The sequence below is a fragment of the Nothobranchius furzeri genome, chromosome 14, assembly GCF_043380555.1.
Source record: "Nothobranchius furzeri strain GRZ-AD chromosome 14, NfurGRZ-RIMD1, whole genome shotgun sequence".
NCBI classification, from domain to species: Eukaryota; Metazoa; Chordata; class Actinopteri; order Cyprinodontiformes; family Nothobranchiidae; genus Nothobranchius; species Nothobranchius furzeri.
In genome coordinates, this window is record NC_091754.1 from 28,429,759 (window position 1) to 28,444,510 (window position 14,752).

Below are 14,752 nucleotides of genomic sequence, written 5' to 3' on the forward strand. Positions count from 1 at the left end.
TAAACCTCACAAGACATGGCTGAATACATTCAACTCCTAATGGCAGCTGCTAAGGCCGCGGCAGCTCTCTTCAGATGCCACCTTTGGGAAATGTAAGGAAATGTAGTGTAACACAAACTGCCTCATTCAATGTGCTGGTTGGAAAGGTCCAGGTCCAGGATACGATTTTACTGGTAGATCTGAAGGGTTCATCAGCTGCTCACTCTAAAAAGAAGGTCAAGGATTGGTTTTACTTAAAAACAAGAATAGTTTTGACAAAATTTCCCACACACTTCTCTGAGACCTGAGAACATGCAGAGTTTGTCAGCAATGGCTTGGAAATGTTTAGCGTGGTATTTATTTATTTTTCTAAGGGAAGTGAAATTATTGTTTTGAGTAAATATGTGTATAAGTTAAATACAATCTTGCCTGTTATTGTTTTTTAATGGATTGTACAGACATTTCTTTCTGCTTAAGCTAATTTTCATTAGAAAAATGAAAATCTGAGTTAAACACCCACGACAACTCATGACATCAAAGTGAGATGAAACACTTAAGAGTCATTTAGACTATACTTAAAGGCACAATATAATAAATTTAAAGTAAAAGAATCCCCAAACAGCTTAGTATCTTAATCATGTTGGAAGGAAAGTTACACTGAAACAGATTTCCTTCTCAGCCAGATGGGGTTGTTGTGAATTGTTCTCCTTTCTTAAAAGATGGGAGAAATGTTGTCTTTGTTTACAAACTGGGAGCTAGCAGGGCCGCAGAGCTAACGCTGCAGCGCCGGCGACCCAGAAGTTATTTCTTGTACCCCTAAGAAGCCACGGTATCGTTTAGTTTTACATGAATATCAGGTGAAGCATGCCAAAGTCTAACACTAAGCTCACAATACTAATCGTGAATTAGAACCAAATAGTCGGCTTTTAAGGGATACTATTCAACTTTTTCATATTTTCAAATATTTTTTTTGAGCCAGTTGTGCTAAAATGACCATTAACAGGGTTAATGAAAGTCACTCAGACCCCCACCACCCCCCGTGGCCAGAATACCGCACTTGCAACTTCAGACTGGCGAGCCACCACCTGTGGACAAACTGAGCTGGCATGCCTGGTACTGCAGTCAGCTTCCAACCTGTTTCCTACATGTTTTAGATCAGGGGTGTCTACCTCAAATTCGCACTGGGCCGAAATGAAAAACTGGGACGAAGTCTCCAAACTCAATACATGTATTTATTTTTAACCCTCCCACTGTCCTAATGGGTGTGACCCCACGAGGAAAGTTGACCATTGAGCAGGGTTGATGGTTTATCTTTTGGGTCCACGTGGCAGGGGTGAGGAGTGAGCACCACCTCACCCCTGCCACGTGGACCTCAAGGGATAAACCATCAATCCTGCTCAATGGTCAACTTTCATCGCGGGGTCACACCCATTAGGACAGTGGGAGGGTTAAATGACAACAAAAGTGCTAATTTTCCTTTATCTACTGATGTGTGTTGCTGAATCTTTTCATTTGGAGACAAACTTATTTTTACAGTAACACTGAGTGTGGAATTACCAAATGATACATGAGTGAGCCCATCCATCCATCCATTGTCTGAACCCGCTTTGTCCATGTAGGGTCATGGGGGTGGGGGGGTCTGGTGCCTATCTCCAGCAGTCAATGGGCAATCAGGCGGGGTACACCCTGGACAGAGAGCCAGTCCATCGCAGGCGAGTGAGTCCGTTTAAAACAAAACCTGTCAGTGGTATTTGTTACTTTTTACGTCTGGATTTTTAAAAACCTTTTTATTCCTTGAAATGTATATTTAGCATATTTTTTATTTTTTTATCTTTTGAATCTTTTAAGTATTTAATTTATTTTTTTTTTTACTCGCCGTTTTTGCTCGTGTAATGAATGTCATTGCTGCTGTGACACCTAACTTTCCCCACTAAAGTTAAAGTCCCATTAGTCATCACACACTGGTGAAATTCATCTCTGCATTCGACCCATCCCCATGGGGAGTGGTGAGCTGCAGCTGGGGCTGCGCTCAAGAACTATTTGGTGGTTTAACCCCCCAATCCAACCCTTTAAAGCTGAGAGTCAAGCAGGGAGGCATTGAGTCCCATTTTTAAAGTCTTTGGGATGACCCGACCAGGATTTGAACCTCCATCTCCCAGTCCCAGGGTGAACACTCTACTACTACTATTCTATTTCTATTCAGTTCATCAATCTGTAATCTTTCCAGTTACTGCTAAATGAGGTTAATTTTTTTTTCACTGGCCAACAACAAACTAAATACAACTTGTTGTCTTAAATGAAAATGCAATATCTCACTAGTGCATAAAACCAAAATATTTCAAGCTCAGTTTGCTCCACTATGCATTACTCTGATGCTCACCTGTTCAATCCAGAAACACCTGCATCTCTGAGTTGAAGGAGTTCAGCAATGAGACTCCTGTGTTGTTTTGTTCATCTTCTTCATAGACAACAGTTCCTCACATAGGTCTTTGGTGCTGAACATAGAGATAGTCTGAGCAGTTTGACCACACAGTTGGATCAGTGTGTCGGGGAGGACAGTAAAACCTGCAGCAGTCATGACTTGAGCATGTTGCTGCACTGGAGTTGAATCAGCTCTGTCTGGAGGTTGGTTGGTGAGCGTTCTCTGTTGGCAGTGAACAGATTACTGAGCGGTTGAAATCTCAATTTCTGGGCTTCAAAGTCAGCAAATTGCTTTGTAAACTCTGCGCTGAATAAGAGGAGTGTTTTCAGTTTGTCCGAGACAGAGGAGGGGAACGCTGCAGAAACTAGTAGCATGGACGCTAATGACATACCGCTTTTTCTCCATGAATCATAAACACAAATTCACCTTCCCACCTTTCTTGAGATACCCTTTGATCTGCATCACTCTATCTCTTCCTGGACATTTTAGGGTCATTTGTGGACACACTGCAACCTAGTCGTGTGATACTGTCACTGCACTGGTAACACAATCGCCATGCATTGTGGGAAATGTAGTATATAGTCAATGTACGCTTTGAAGCAACATAGACCTATCTTAAGACACTTTAAGCTCTTGCAGGCCTCTAGTCTGACACGTGTTTTAGATCATGAACACAGCTAATTTGTTTAATTAGTGATGAATCATCACTCCTGTAGACACTAATGAAGGCTGAGGAGACATTTCAGCAGTTAGGTTAAGGTAAAGAAAAACGCACATAGAGGAGACAAGCTTTGCTTTTGATTCTAATAAATGGTCACTAGGGGGTGCTAAAAGCAAGCCAAAACTGCCAAGTGTGCCTTTAAAAATCACTCAAACTTCTTTACAATTCCCAACAATGTGATACGTTTTACATTGACATGTATTTATCTACTTATCAACGTACTGTGCTGGTGTTGAACCATAACTGGCAACGCCAAACTCATGAAACAGGTGTGAGAAAGTCACATGTGTATTTAGAAAAAAAAGAGCTGCAGAAGCCAAATTTGACCACAGGATGTCATTTTTACTTAATTCTTACATTATGCACCTTTAAGAAATTACATTTTTGGAGTTTGAACTGTGAGTGTCTCTGGTTTGGGGGGAAAAAAAAGTGATTGATTTATTGACAGGCCATCTTGATGGCTGTCTAAATGTGACTTTGCTTGATTAAGACCAGATTTACCTAACATAAGGGCTCCACACAGTCCCACTAAAGTGGTGTGAACAGAAGTTTGATGCTGTTTTTATGTCTTTGAGGGAGAAGGTGGTGCTAAATGATGGGGAACAGAGGTCATTACATTTTTTTGAGCAGGTTTGGTGAAGTGTTTGAAAATCTTTGTTTCAGTGTTTCTTAAATTTGAACTTTTCTTTGAAATTTACTGTCAGGGTGTATTTGCACTCCATTATCAGAGAAAATTACATGTTTACCAGCTCAGTATCATAGTGTTATGAGTGTCCACCGAGAGATCATGGGTTCAAATCCACAATCGGGTCATACCAACGACTTCGAAAATGGGACCCGATGCCTCCTCGCTTGATACTCAGCATCAAGAGGTTTATTGGGAGGGTTAAACCACAAAATAGTTCCCGAACGCGGTCATGTCTGCAGCTCACCGCTCCCACAGGATTGGGTTAAATACGAACAAATGTCCCTACACACCAGTGTGTGTGACAACTGCTGGGACTTTACAGTAAGATGGGACCACAGCCATAGTAAGCTGTAGGGTAGCCTCTATGTGCGCCACTGCACCTATTAACGGAACTCACAAAAATGTTCAATTTGTTCTAATTTTTCCAGTTTTAATGTTTTCAACAAGCGGTAGAAGTTACGTTGCCCTTTAAAGGTGGATTCAACTCATCCTTAAAGGGAATTTTGTATCCTAGTTTAGCTTGAAATGGACTACTGTGTGAAATAATGTATGAAGCCAATGTGTCACCTTTGTCAAGTCACCATAATTCATCTTCAGCTGAGACAAGCAGCTCCTGCTTCATGAAGAATATGCCTCTCCAGAATCTGGGACCATTACACACTCATTGTGTTTTTCTTTTTCACCCTATAGGCTTTTCTTTTGTAACTATAAGCCAGCAAAGTAGGTATTGATTGAAACTCAAAGCTATATTAATAAGTGAATGAGTTAGATGTGTAGAGAGTCAAGGGTGTATCTGCTTTGAAGGCCTTTTCTCCTCCACAGTGAGGTGGCACAGTCATTTATCACGGCTGGATCTGTGCCCCTCGTTTGGTGTAATAAAACTCCCCCATCAGAACCGTCCAACAGGTCTGAATCACTCTGTCACACCACCTTCCAGCTAAGGCACGCATTAAATCAAGCAAGCAGAACATTTCCTAAGGCAGCCATTGCCTTTTAATTTCCTGAAGAACCTTAAAATATCATTCATTACCAGAACTACACATATTTGGTTTTTAAAAGTCTCATAAATCAATAGTGGCCTGACTGCAATAATTATAACAAGTTAACATGTAATTTCCAGGCCGAGGGCCGAGTGCTGGATTTTAGCATATGCAAACGAGGCAATTCAAACAGTGTGGGGATATTAATACGGAGGAGCAGGTAACGAGGTGCAGGTTATGAATTATGCATCAAAAAGTGGCTGATCTTCAATAAAGGAAATGAATTCACCGTGTAATCTAATTAGTTATGGAAGTCTATTATGTTGAGCTGCAGAAAGCAACTGTCCTTGAAAAGAAATTTATTTACAGTACATGTTAGCTCTTTGGAATGGAATTGCTTTCTGGAGAGCTCCAAATGTTAACACTCCCCCACCGCCACACCGCTGCCCACACCCCCCTCCTTCTAGCAGTCTCCCCATCTCTCAACCCTTTTCTTCCTCTTCCTTTGCCCACTCCTGCAGCTCCAGACCCGGCCGGCCACCGAAGAGAACCCAGAGCGTGACATCGCCCGAGAACCCCCACATCATGCCCCACTCGGTCCCTGGACTCATGTCCCCTGGCATGATCCCTCCCACAGGTATGGCTTGTGTTGTGGTAATGCATTTGCAAAGACTCTGATTCCACTGTCTTCCCTCTTTTATTTTCTTTTTCACACACACACACACACACACACACACACACACACACACACACACACACACACACACACACACACACACACACACACACACACACACACACACACACACACACACACGGCCTCCCTACGAATGGCCTCCCCGCAGCTTGTCCTCGAAATGGCAACCAGTCCGAAGTGACACATGCACCCAACCACCAGACACCAGCCGCTCGCTCGTTTACCAAAAACAGATCCTCTGCTCAACCACCAACTCCCCCCCTCCGGAAACAAAGAGGGGGAGAATAAATTGGACTGGAGAGATCTTTTCTCTCAGATTATTCCAGTAGATGTTGCATTTTGCCTTGAGTGCATTCTAATTAGTGCGATTAAATCCACTCCGCTGGTATATGTACATAGGCGGTGGTGATGCTAAAGCAAGCTTATCGCCAGAAGAATCAACAACAAGCGTTTGTGCCTTAACTTAGCCCTGGGCCATGTCTTATTGCAACTAATGCTTTTGTTGTATATGTGGCTGGTTTTCATTGTGGGTGCTTTGATGTTGGGGACTTTAAGTGCTCAGATTTGCATATTTTGCTGTCTTTCTTGACATGTTATTATTGATTTTGTGCAGTCTGTAGCAGCTCTTAGAATGCACAAAGCTGCATAAACCAAAGTTTTGGACATGATTCACACAGTTTTAACTTGACTCAGACTCGAGTCACAATTTTGTTGGCTTTGAACTGAACTTCATTCTTAATTTCATACTTTTCATACTAGTGAGTTTTTGGTGACTTGACCTAAAAATACTTGATACACTACTCAAGAAAAAAAATCATACTGAAACATTTAATTGATGTTTTGGTTTTACAAATTTGTACAAATGACTTTTCTAGATCTTGAGAGTTATGATTTGACTTGCATTGTGACTTGCATTTTTCAGGACCTGGGATCTGCATGTTTTGGGACTTGGGTTGGCATGGTATTTTCATGCTTTCGGAACCAGGCTTGAATTGGGACTTTTATGTTCTGGGACAGAATCGGTGACAAAGGGCAGCCTTGGAAGAGTCCAACTCTCACCAGAAACGAGTCGGACTTACTGCTTACAAGGCAGACCAGGCTCCAGCTCAAGCTTTGGGTAGGGACTAAAAGAATGAGATCAGATACAAGTGGCTGAAATGAGTTTTCTCCGCAGGGTAACTGGGCTCTCCCTTAGAGATAGGGTGAGAACCTTGGTCATCCGGGAGGGACATGGAGTAGATCCGCTGCTCCTCCACATTGAGAGGAGCCAACTGAGGTGGCTCAGGCATCTAAATGGGATGCCTCCCTGGTGAGGTTTTCCGGGCACGTCCAACTGGGAGGAGACCTAAAAGAAGACCGAGGACACAATGGAAAGAGTATGTCTCTTGGCTGGCCAGGGAATGCCTTAGTATTCCCCTGAGGAACTGGCCCGAGGGACTTGGGAGAGGTCTGGGTCCCTCTGCTTAGGCCACTGCCTCTGCGACCCATCCCCAGATACGCTGACATAAATGGATGGATGGATGCTTTGGGACTTGACTTTAGACTTGATTTTTGTGTGACTTGGCTTTACTCAAGATTTGCGTTGTTTGGGGGGACGATTTTGGGACTAGGCTTGACCTGGGACTTGACTTAACACGATATTTATAAGTTTTGGACCAGGTTTGATTTAGGACTTGCATGTTTTGAGACTTGGTTTGAAATGTTACTTGCATGTAATGGGACTTGTCTTGGGACTTGTGTGTCACACAACTTGAATGAGCCTGCGACTTGCAAAACCAGGAATGGAATTTAGCCTGGTGCGTCACAGGCTTTTATTTGGAACATGCATGCCTTGGGACTTGACTTAACGAGGAGGCTTGAGTCAAAAGACTAGAGACTTAAAAAACAGTGACTTGGTCTCACCTCTTAAAATGAACTAATCCACCAGGGCAGACGTCTTTATTTAAAAAAAAAAAAAAACCTGTAACAAATTTAACAGACCTTCACAGGCACCTTTTAATTATATCTCTATGAAAACAAAATGGACATTGTTTTGTATTATTTTTTCATTTTCTCAGGCAACAAAGCGGCAACTATGAGAACAATATTAAACCCAGGTCAGTCCACGTGTTTTAATACAGCCCAGCTCGTGCTTTGAACTCTGGGAGCAGGGTGAGGTCGCTGGCTATCTGCACTCATCTGTGAAAGGAAAACTTGAAGGCCGAAGTGAAAACAGAAGAAGGACAATGATGAGAAGACGTGTTATTTAGAAGAACATGAAGCAACAGAAAGGCTGTTTGATATCACCCCCCCCCCCCCCCCCCCTTTAAGTCCAAAGGGACTCTGTGATCTTGACATTTAGTCGGGGTATTCAGTGGACACAGATAAAGTAATTGAGTTTTTGGGGTCTTCTTCATAACTTCCCTAAGCTCTCTGAATTTCTGTAGCACTTTTCCATTTATGAAGCCATTTCTTCCTTAGATGAAAGCGTTAAACATTAAACGCCAAAGAAGGTAGAGATTGTGACGGATTGGTAATTAAATGTAATTGACCACACATAGTAAGTTAGCAACTAAGTAGGCGACTAATTGATCTTCCTGTCATGTCCAAATGTTTTGACTGGTGATTAAAAGAAAACACAGCGAGAAACTGTCTTAAATGGTTAAACTAACATGTCTTTTCACAGGTGTGCAGCGTTTTTATAGATTATGCATTGTTTTTATAGATTATGTCTTTAAATGGATAATTCAGATCTTTTGAGGTGTGTGAAAAAGATAAGTGGAATTACTTCTCTTGTTGTAAATAGCTGTTTGAACAACCTCAACATGGAGAAATACATATCAGGTGTGACTGGAAAGATCAATTCAATTAAGTTCAGAAAGTTCACATAATTTGGAATTATTTGGTCATTTCCAGCAGAAATTAGCTGTGGTGCTAGCTACTGGCTAACATTCTATCGAAATTACGCCTAAATGATCATGGCATCTGATTTATGGATTTATAACTAAATAAAAGTTCAATAATACATTTTGCATAAAGTGCTCAGAAAAACTCACATGTACCAGAATTTCATTGATTGGGCTTAATCAGTAATCAACCTCTATGAAACTTTAACATCTGTGGGTGCATTTGTGATTAGCAAACCCTCCACTGTAATAAAAAATAATAAAAACAATCTTACTTTATACAATTTCTTCAGAGCTGAGAGACATTTGAGACATGTGACATGAAGGAACACTATGTTGGTGTTCAGAAAAAACAAAGATAACACAAATAGTGTGTTTTACGTTTATATTTGTGATTTAGTATAGAGATTTTTCACAGATCAATTCCTTTATTTTCATCTTTTTATAAAGTAAAACCATTGAACTTTTAGATGCACGTTGAAATCCTATCAGATTAACATGTGTGTTTATATGAAACTCAGTGTGAGGAGCTCTCCTCGGCACTCAACAGGACCAGAGAGTGGATGTGAGACATATTGTTAACATATGTCTCGCTGCCCTTGACACCCAGCTTCATTTAAAACACCAACGACTTGAGATGTCTAGTTTTTCACTTACGGAAGTACCCTCATATGCTTCTGAAAGCACACGAGCGTTTGATGCTTGCCCCTCAGGGTGGACTCTGTGTGTGTGTGTGTGTGTTGGGGTGGGGTGGGGGGGTGGGGGTGGGGGGGGTGGACGCTGGAGCATTTCCAGTTGCTGATGCATTACAGGCAGATTGGCCCCCAAATCGGATTATTTGCTGTGGACTGACACCACACTGAGATGACATCTCCTTTAGAGTAGAGTGGGGGGGTGCGGGGGGGGGGGGGGGTGTGTGTGCTCCGCTCACACTCTGACCACTACTTAAGCAGCAGCTTCAGTAATTCATTTATGTCCTGGATATGGCTTTTGAATAAAGCAACAGCACTGCATTTACCATTAGACGAATGAATGTCACCTACTTCTTCCATCGGAGCGTCCTGGACATTACCCATGATGCCGTCTGGTTGTTCTGCAGAGCTAAAACGTACTAATATTTACCCTCCACCAGCGTGCAATTAGTATGCCACTCTGTGCTTCTGAATGAATCATAATCCACTGCCACTTGTGTCAGATTTAAAGTAGATCCGGTGCAGCAGGTAATTTAGCTTTCGTTGTGCCCCGCCCCCTCTCAGTCCGCTGCTTGTCATAAGGTTAGCTCACCTTGTAATTGATACTAAATTTGTCATGATGTGGATGGCACAGTTCAAGTGGTTTAGTGTACGTAAGAGCGGCGTCCCCCCTCCGTCCTTCTACTTTGTCATCGCTGCGCCGCCACCGGTCCACGTGTAAAATGAAGCGTTGACATGTTGCGCCTCTTTTCTATTTATTCTGTCTGTCCTGGTGCGTCATTTTTATTGTTCCAAACAGAACAGAAACACAACAGATTAACAGGCTCTTTAAATCTGTTTCAGAATAAGCAGTAAAAGTCTTTTTTTTTTGCATGTGTTCTGACGTGAACTTAATCTGATTTTAATTTAATTATAGTTGCGGAGGGCACAGGCATTGGGGTGTTTGTTGTAAGAATGTTCTGACATTGGCACAGGTATGGGGCAGCTAGCATGTTAATTAATGATGAAGATCCTGACAATATGCAGAGGCATGACAGCGTTAAGCCAGTCGGCTGCTGCTTCCTTTGCATATTAATAGATCCTTCATTATTATTTAATATGACAGCTGCTCCAAGGGCTACCATCAGACCTTGTCTCTGTTATTTGCTGTTTTGCTCCCCATGTGACAGCACCGTGCCATTCTCTTATTTGCCGAAATGCTCCCCTTTTTTCTGTTTCACTCGCCGGTGTGACCCTCCACACGATGTTTGTTTTGCAAGATTTCAATATCAGAAAAAAGAAAAGTATCTGAATCTAAAGGTGACTTTGAAAGAATATATGGCGCCGGATTGTTTTGTTTGCATAGTAATGAATGCAGATGAGCCTGAGTGGGACCGGTTGTGTTTAGACTTCCAGTGATGGGCATCAGCGTCTCTACTGCGGTGTGCGTTAGGTGGGTAAGACGACTGATCTGCCTAGACGACACAGCTTTCAGAAATGTTTCCATACCTGGACTGTGTCACTCAAGGTAACAGCTGGAATCAGAAACAGCAGGAAAGTGATAATTCCACAACAGTCTAAAACCTTTACGTGCCGATTTTAGATCCAAACCTTCTCCTACGTGGATGATTTTTATTTCTTTGTTTTATTGCTGCTGAAGTTTAGGCTGCAGTGCCATAAACCACGTCCTTCTCACAAGTTCCAGAGCATCAGAGAGCTCCACTGCGGCACTCCCTTTGAGCGGGACCTGATTTGTGTGTGTGTGTGTGTGTGTGTGTGTGTGTGTGTGTGTGTGTGCGGGGGGGGGGGGGGGGGGGATTTATCACACAAACAGCCCAGAGGTGATTTCAATATTTACTCGGCAGTCTGCTCTGCATACGTCTCATTTGGAAAACAGTTGACTCTTGCCCATTATACACAAATGAAGGCTGACCTTCAGACTGGGCAGAGGCCACATTCATTATGTGAAGAAGTATCACCTTCTTATGAGGCAGCGGCTCTTTTTCTTCCTATTTGCGTCCTGCTCAGCTTATGCATATGGAACAGCAGCCAGGGCCCGTTGCAAACGAGAGGCCCCTCGCTGACATGATGTATACTGTACGTCAATATGGTACTGATGTATTTTAAGATGCAAACAAGGCTTTAAATTATATGCACCTCCATGTCAGCGGCTCCGAGTGACTCTCACCATCTGCCTATCAGCTGGGGAGGAGAGAGAGAGTGGGGGGGGAGGCTGTCCGGGCTCTGGTGTGCATGTTTGTGTCCGCGTGGGCTCGCGTGCATCTATTAGAGTGTTTGATTTCCACCTCTCCTTGTACTTGTGTCTCTCCTCAAACGCGCGGCTAATAGCTGCTTTGAGCTCCCATCACCGAGACGTGACAGCTTAGCGGTGATAACCGCCGACGCTGCTTTGTTCTGCGTAAGGCAAACCTGCATAACAAGTACAAACAGCTCCTGTAAAATAAATAAAGAAATAAAAAGAGGGGTCAGGTGATAGCCTCCATTGTGAGTCATAACCATAATAGGTGCATGCAGCGTCTTATTCTCACGGTGCATCTTTGATTTTGAGCTTTGGCGAGAAGACTGTCCTGAGACACACACACACACACACACACACACACACACACACACACACACACACACGCACCAGGGCCTTATCTGTCCTGCTGCTTGAGAGCAGCCTCATGAATAAAGATTTTGGTCACGTTCGACACACTGGGACCCCGGAACTACCACAATGACAAACCAGTGCTTTACGATCTCTGCAGTGTGCCCAGCATACGTATGTCTGTAATATCAGACTTACTACTGTATATCAATCAACTTGGGTTCATTATGATTGATGTGGACGGCCAAGTTGGAACTTGCTATTCAAATGTGAATGATTATTTAAAATGTGGTGTCAATATTCATTTAGTCCACTTAAGAAAACATCCGCAGCTCGAGGAGATGCGTGTTAAAGTCTCTAAGCCGGTTGGCACTTTGTCAGAAATGTTCAAGTGAACCGCACCCGGAACAATGAATAATAATAGCTTTAATGTGTCGGGAAAGATGCAATAAAACAAGAAGAACTGGCTTCTGCTCACAGAAATGCTCGAGTACTACTTTTCTTATTGACCTTTCTTGCAAATCAAAGTCAAGTGTGTTAAGATATATTGTTGCACAAGTGTACAAGTGCACCTGAGTGGTTGTTTTTTCTTTTGTTTGATTAAAAAAACGTATAAATCAGACAAAACCAAGTAGTTGGCCTTGATTTCCAAAAATCGCCACTGGTATTAGCCTAATAAAAGCCCACAGCAGTCCATTTCTAATTTTAGTGCTTCATTTGTTGTTTTTTTATTTTAAACCAGACATTCTTTTGGTGTATGAAAACATTTTCGTGAAAAAGAAACCCCACCCAAGCACGTGCGATTTACTTTCAATACATTTTATACAATCTCATCCATAACTCTCCAAAATAAATGTTTTAAATATGACTTTTTAGTCAACAAGACTCATTTTCATTGAGTAATTTGATCAAACCTGAAGCTTTTTGGGTTTATTAGGTCAGCTGAGTGCAGCGCCGGCGCTCCGCACACGCACACCACGCACAGCGCGTAGGGCACCACGCCAGGGAAGGGGAACCAAACGCAAGCTTATGAAAAAAATAATATATGTATATATATGATAAAGACAGATTTCAATTAGAAGATGTGCAAAGCAAGTTAACAGCATGTTTACAGAGAGAAAACAATACAAAAAGGAAAGGAGATGGACCGTGTCCACTTTTCACTCTCTGTCCGGGACGTCCGGACTGGTTCTTGTATTGCTGAAAATGTCCGGCTTTTCATCCAGGAGCAGGGATCGAATTATGGGGGAGCTGGATATCCTACACATCCAGGGGAGCCGGAAAAAAGATTTCTAACTATATGACATCATTTATGGACTCTTTGGAGCGGAGAGCACAGACAGCGACACAGCGCTGCGTTGTTGCGCAGTGCTCTAGGCAGCTGCTTCCAGCGCACGGTCCATTCTCAAAGTGGCGCAATCAAAATTAACACACGATCGTTCATGTCCGCTCATGTTCTCTACTTTCTGTCTTATTTGTGCCTGAAGTGCTCTGCTGCGGAGCTCATCACCTGCACTGCGGTGATTTCACCTCACTGGCGCAGCATTGAAACACGCTCTCCGCTTTGCGGTCAGGAGATCCCTTTGATCTGCTCAAAAGTAACTGATGAGGTGAAAAAGTAAGAATCCAGGCAGCAGGTTTTCTGGAGGGTTTAGAGGAGATGCAGGAAGATGAGAGACAGACAGGACAGGAAAATAGTTAAATAAAAACAAGAAAACAAAACAAAGTGTTGAAACGTAAAATGTAGGTAGATTTATCTCCACTACACGTTTTTACCTGTATAAAACAATAAGTTACACACATGTAATATTTATACATCTGATACAATTCAGATCACCTTCAAAACTCAGTCACACACCCAGGGCCGTTTCAAGACATTTTGGGGGCCAAGGCAAAATGACACCCCCCCCCCCACACACACACACACACACACACACACACACGCACACTAAATATCAATCCTACTGTTTGGAAAATAATAAGCAGTTTGTGCATACAAGAGAATGTAAGAGAATTTAAGGCAAAGCGCTCACACATACTGTATCGTTGTGTTGTTTTTTCTGTATATGTGTGTGTGTGTGTGGGGGGGGGGGGGGGGGGGGGCACCACAAAGCCTTTGTGCATAGGGCACCAAAATAGCTAGCAACAGCCCTGGCTAAGTGAGTCAGAAGTAAGTGTAATACAACAACGTTCGCTGGCAGGATTTGTTGATCCTTTTTCACTTTTTTCTTCCCGCGTCACACCGGATCACAAAGCCACTTTGATATACACAGATCCACTGTGCTTTACAAGTTGTACATACAGAATGCTTGCATCGTGCACTTTTATCCAGACTGCATCTGTTCCCATCAAGCAGCAAATACATCAATAAGAGGGGGGGCGAGGACTGCTGGAGTCTGTGGAACATTCATAAAAATCATACGCTGCCACACACACACACACAGATCCAACTCATCAGCATGATAACCTGCTGTGAAGATATCCCCTGTCAGAAGATGAAAAACTAAATCCTGATCTCTTCTCAGGAGCTCGTTCGCCTAAGTATAAAAAGTTATTCAGTGCTTGTTGTTATTAAAGCCCTTTTTTATTTGTTTTCTTGTTTTCGCCGAGGCAGGACTCTCAGAGGTGCTGTGGCTCAGTCTCAGCAGACGTGTAGCAGTCGGTAAGCGCTGTGTCTCCTCTGCCTTCTCTCACCAGGCTTGACAGCAGCCGCGGCGGCAGCTGCCAACGCAGCCATCGCCGAGGCCATGAAGGTCAAGAAGATCAAGCTGGAGGCGATGAGCGGCTACCACGGCAACGCCAACCACCACGGAGGCGACGGAGAGAACGGAGACCTCAGCTCCAGCGTCGGTAGCTGACAAACACACGCACGCACACACATATCTTAATAATTAATATCTTTGCCATTGTAGATAGCTTCCTGTAAGGCCTCAGCTAGCAGAAAAACAGTCAAGTTTGACATGATTGAGAAGCTAACGGCCAGTCTAATTACAGCCAAGAACAAAGAGTTTTGGTATTGTTTTAAAAATCTTCATTAATGTATGCAGCTTTATTTCACCAATCCTACATCGACTTTAGCTTCCCTCTAAACATGCATTTAA

General features: G+C 42.9%; 1 protein-coding gene across 4 annotated transcripts in view; it reads left to right on the forward strand.

Moving 5' to 3' along the window:
* dachd (dachshund d) overlaps window positions 1-14,752 on the forward strand; it is a 126,658-nt gene that overhangs the window by 58,092 nt on the left and 53,814 nt on the right. For all 4 annotated transcript variants that reach the window (XM_015965994.3, XM_015965996.3, XM_070544052.1 and 1 more), the window contains exons 2-3: window positions 5,312-5,427; window positions 14,349-14,501. In XM_015965994.3, coding sequence (XP_015821480.1) covers window positions 5,312-5,427; window positions 14,349-14,501 — 269 coding nt within the window. The remainder of the gene's footprint in view (window positions 1-5,311; window positions 5,428-14,348; window positions 14,502-14,752) is intronic.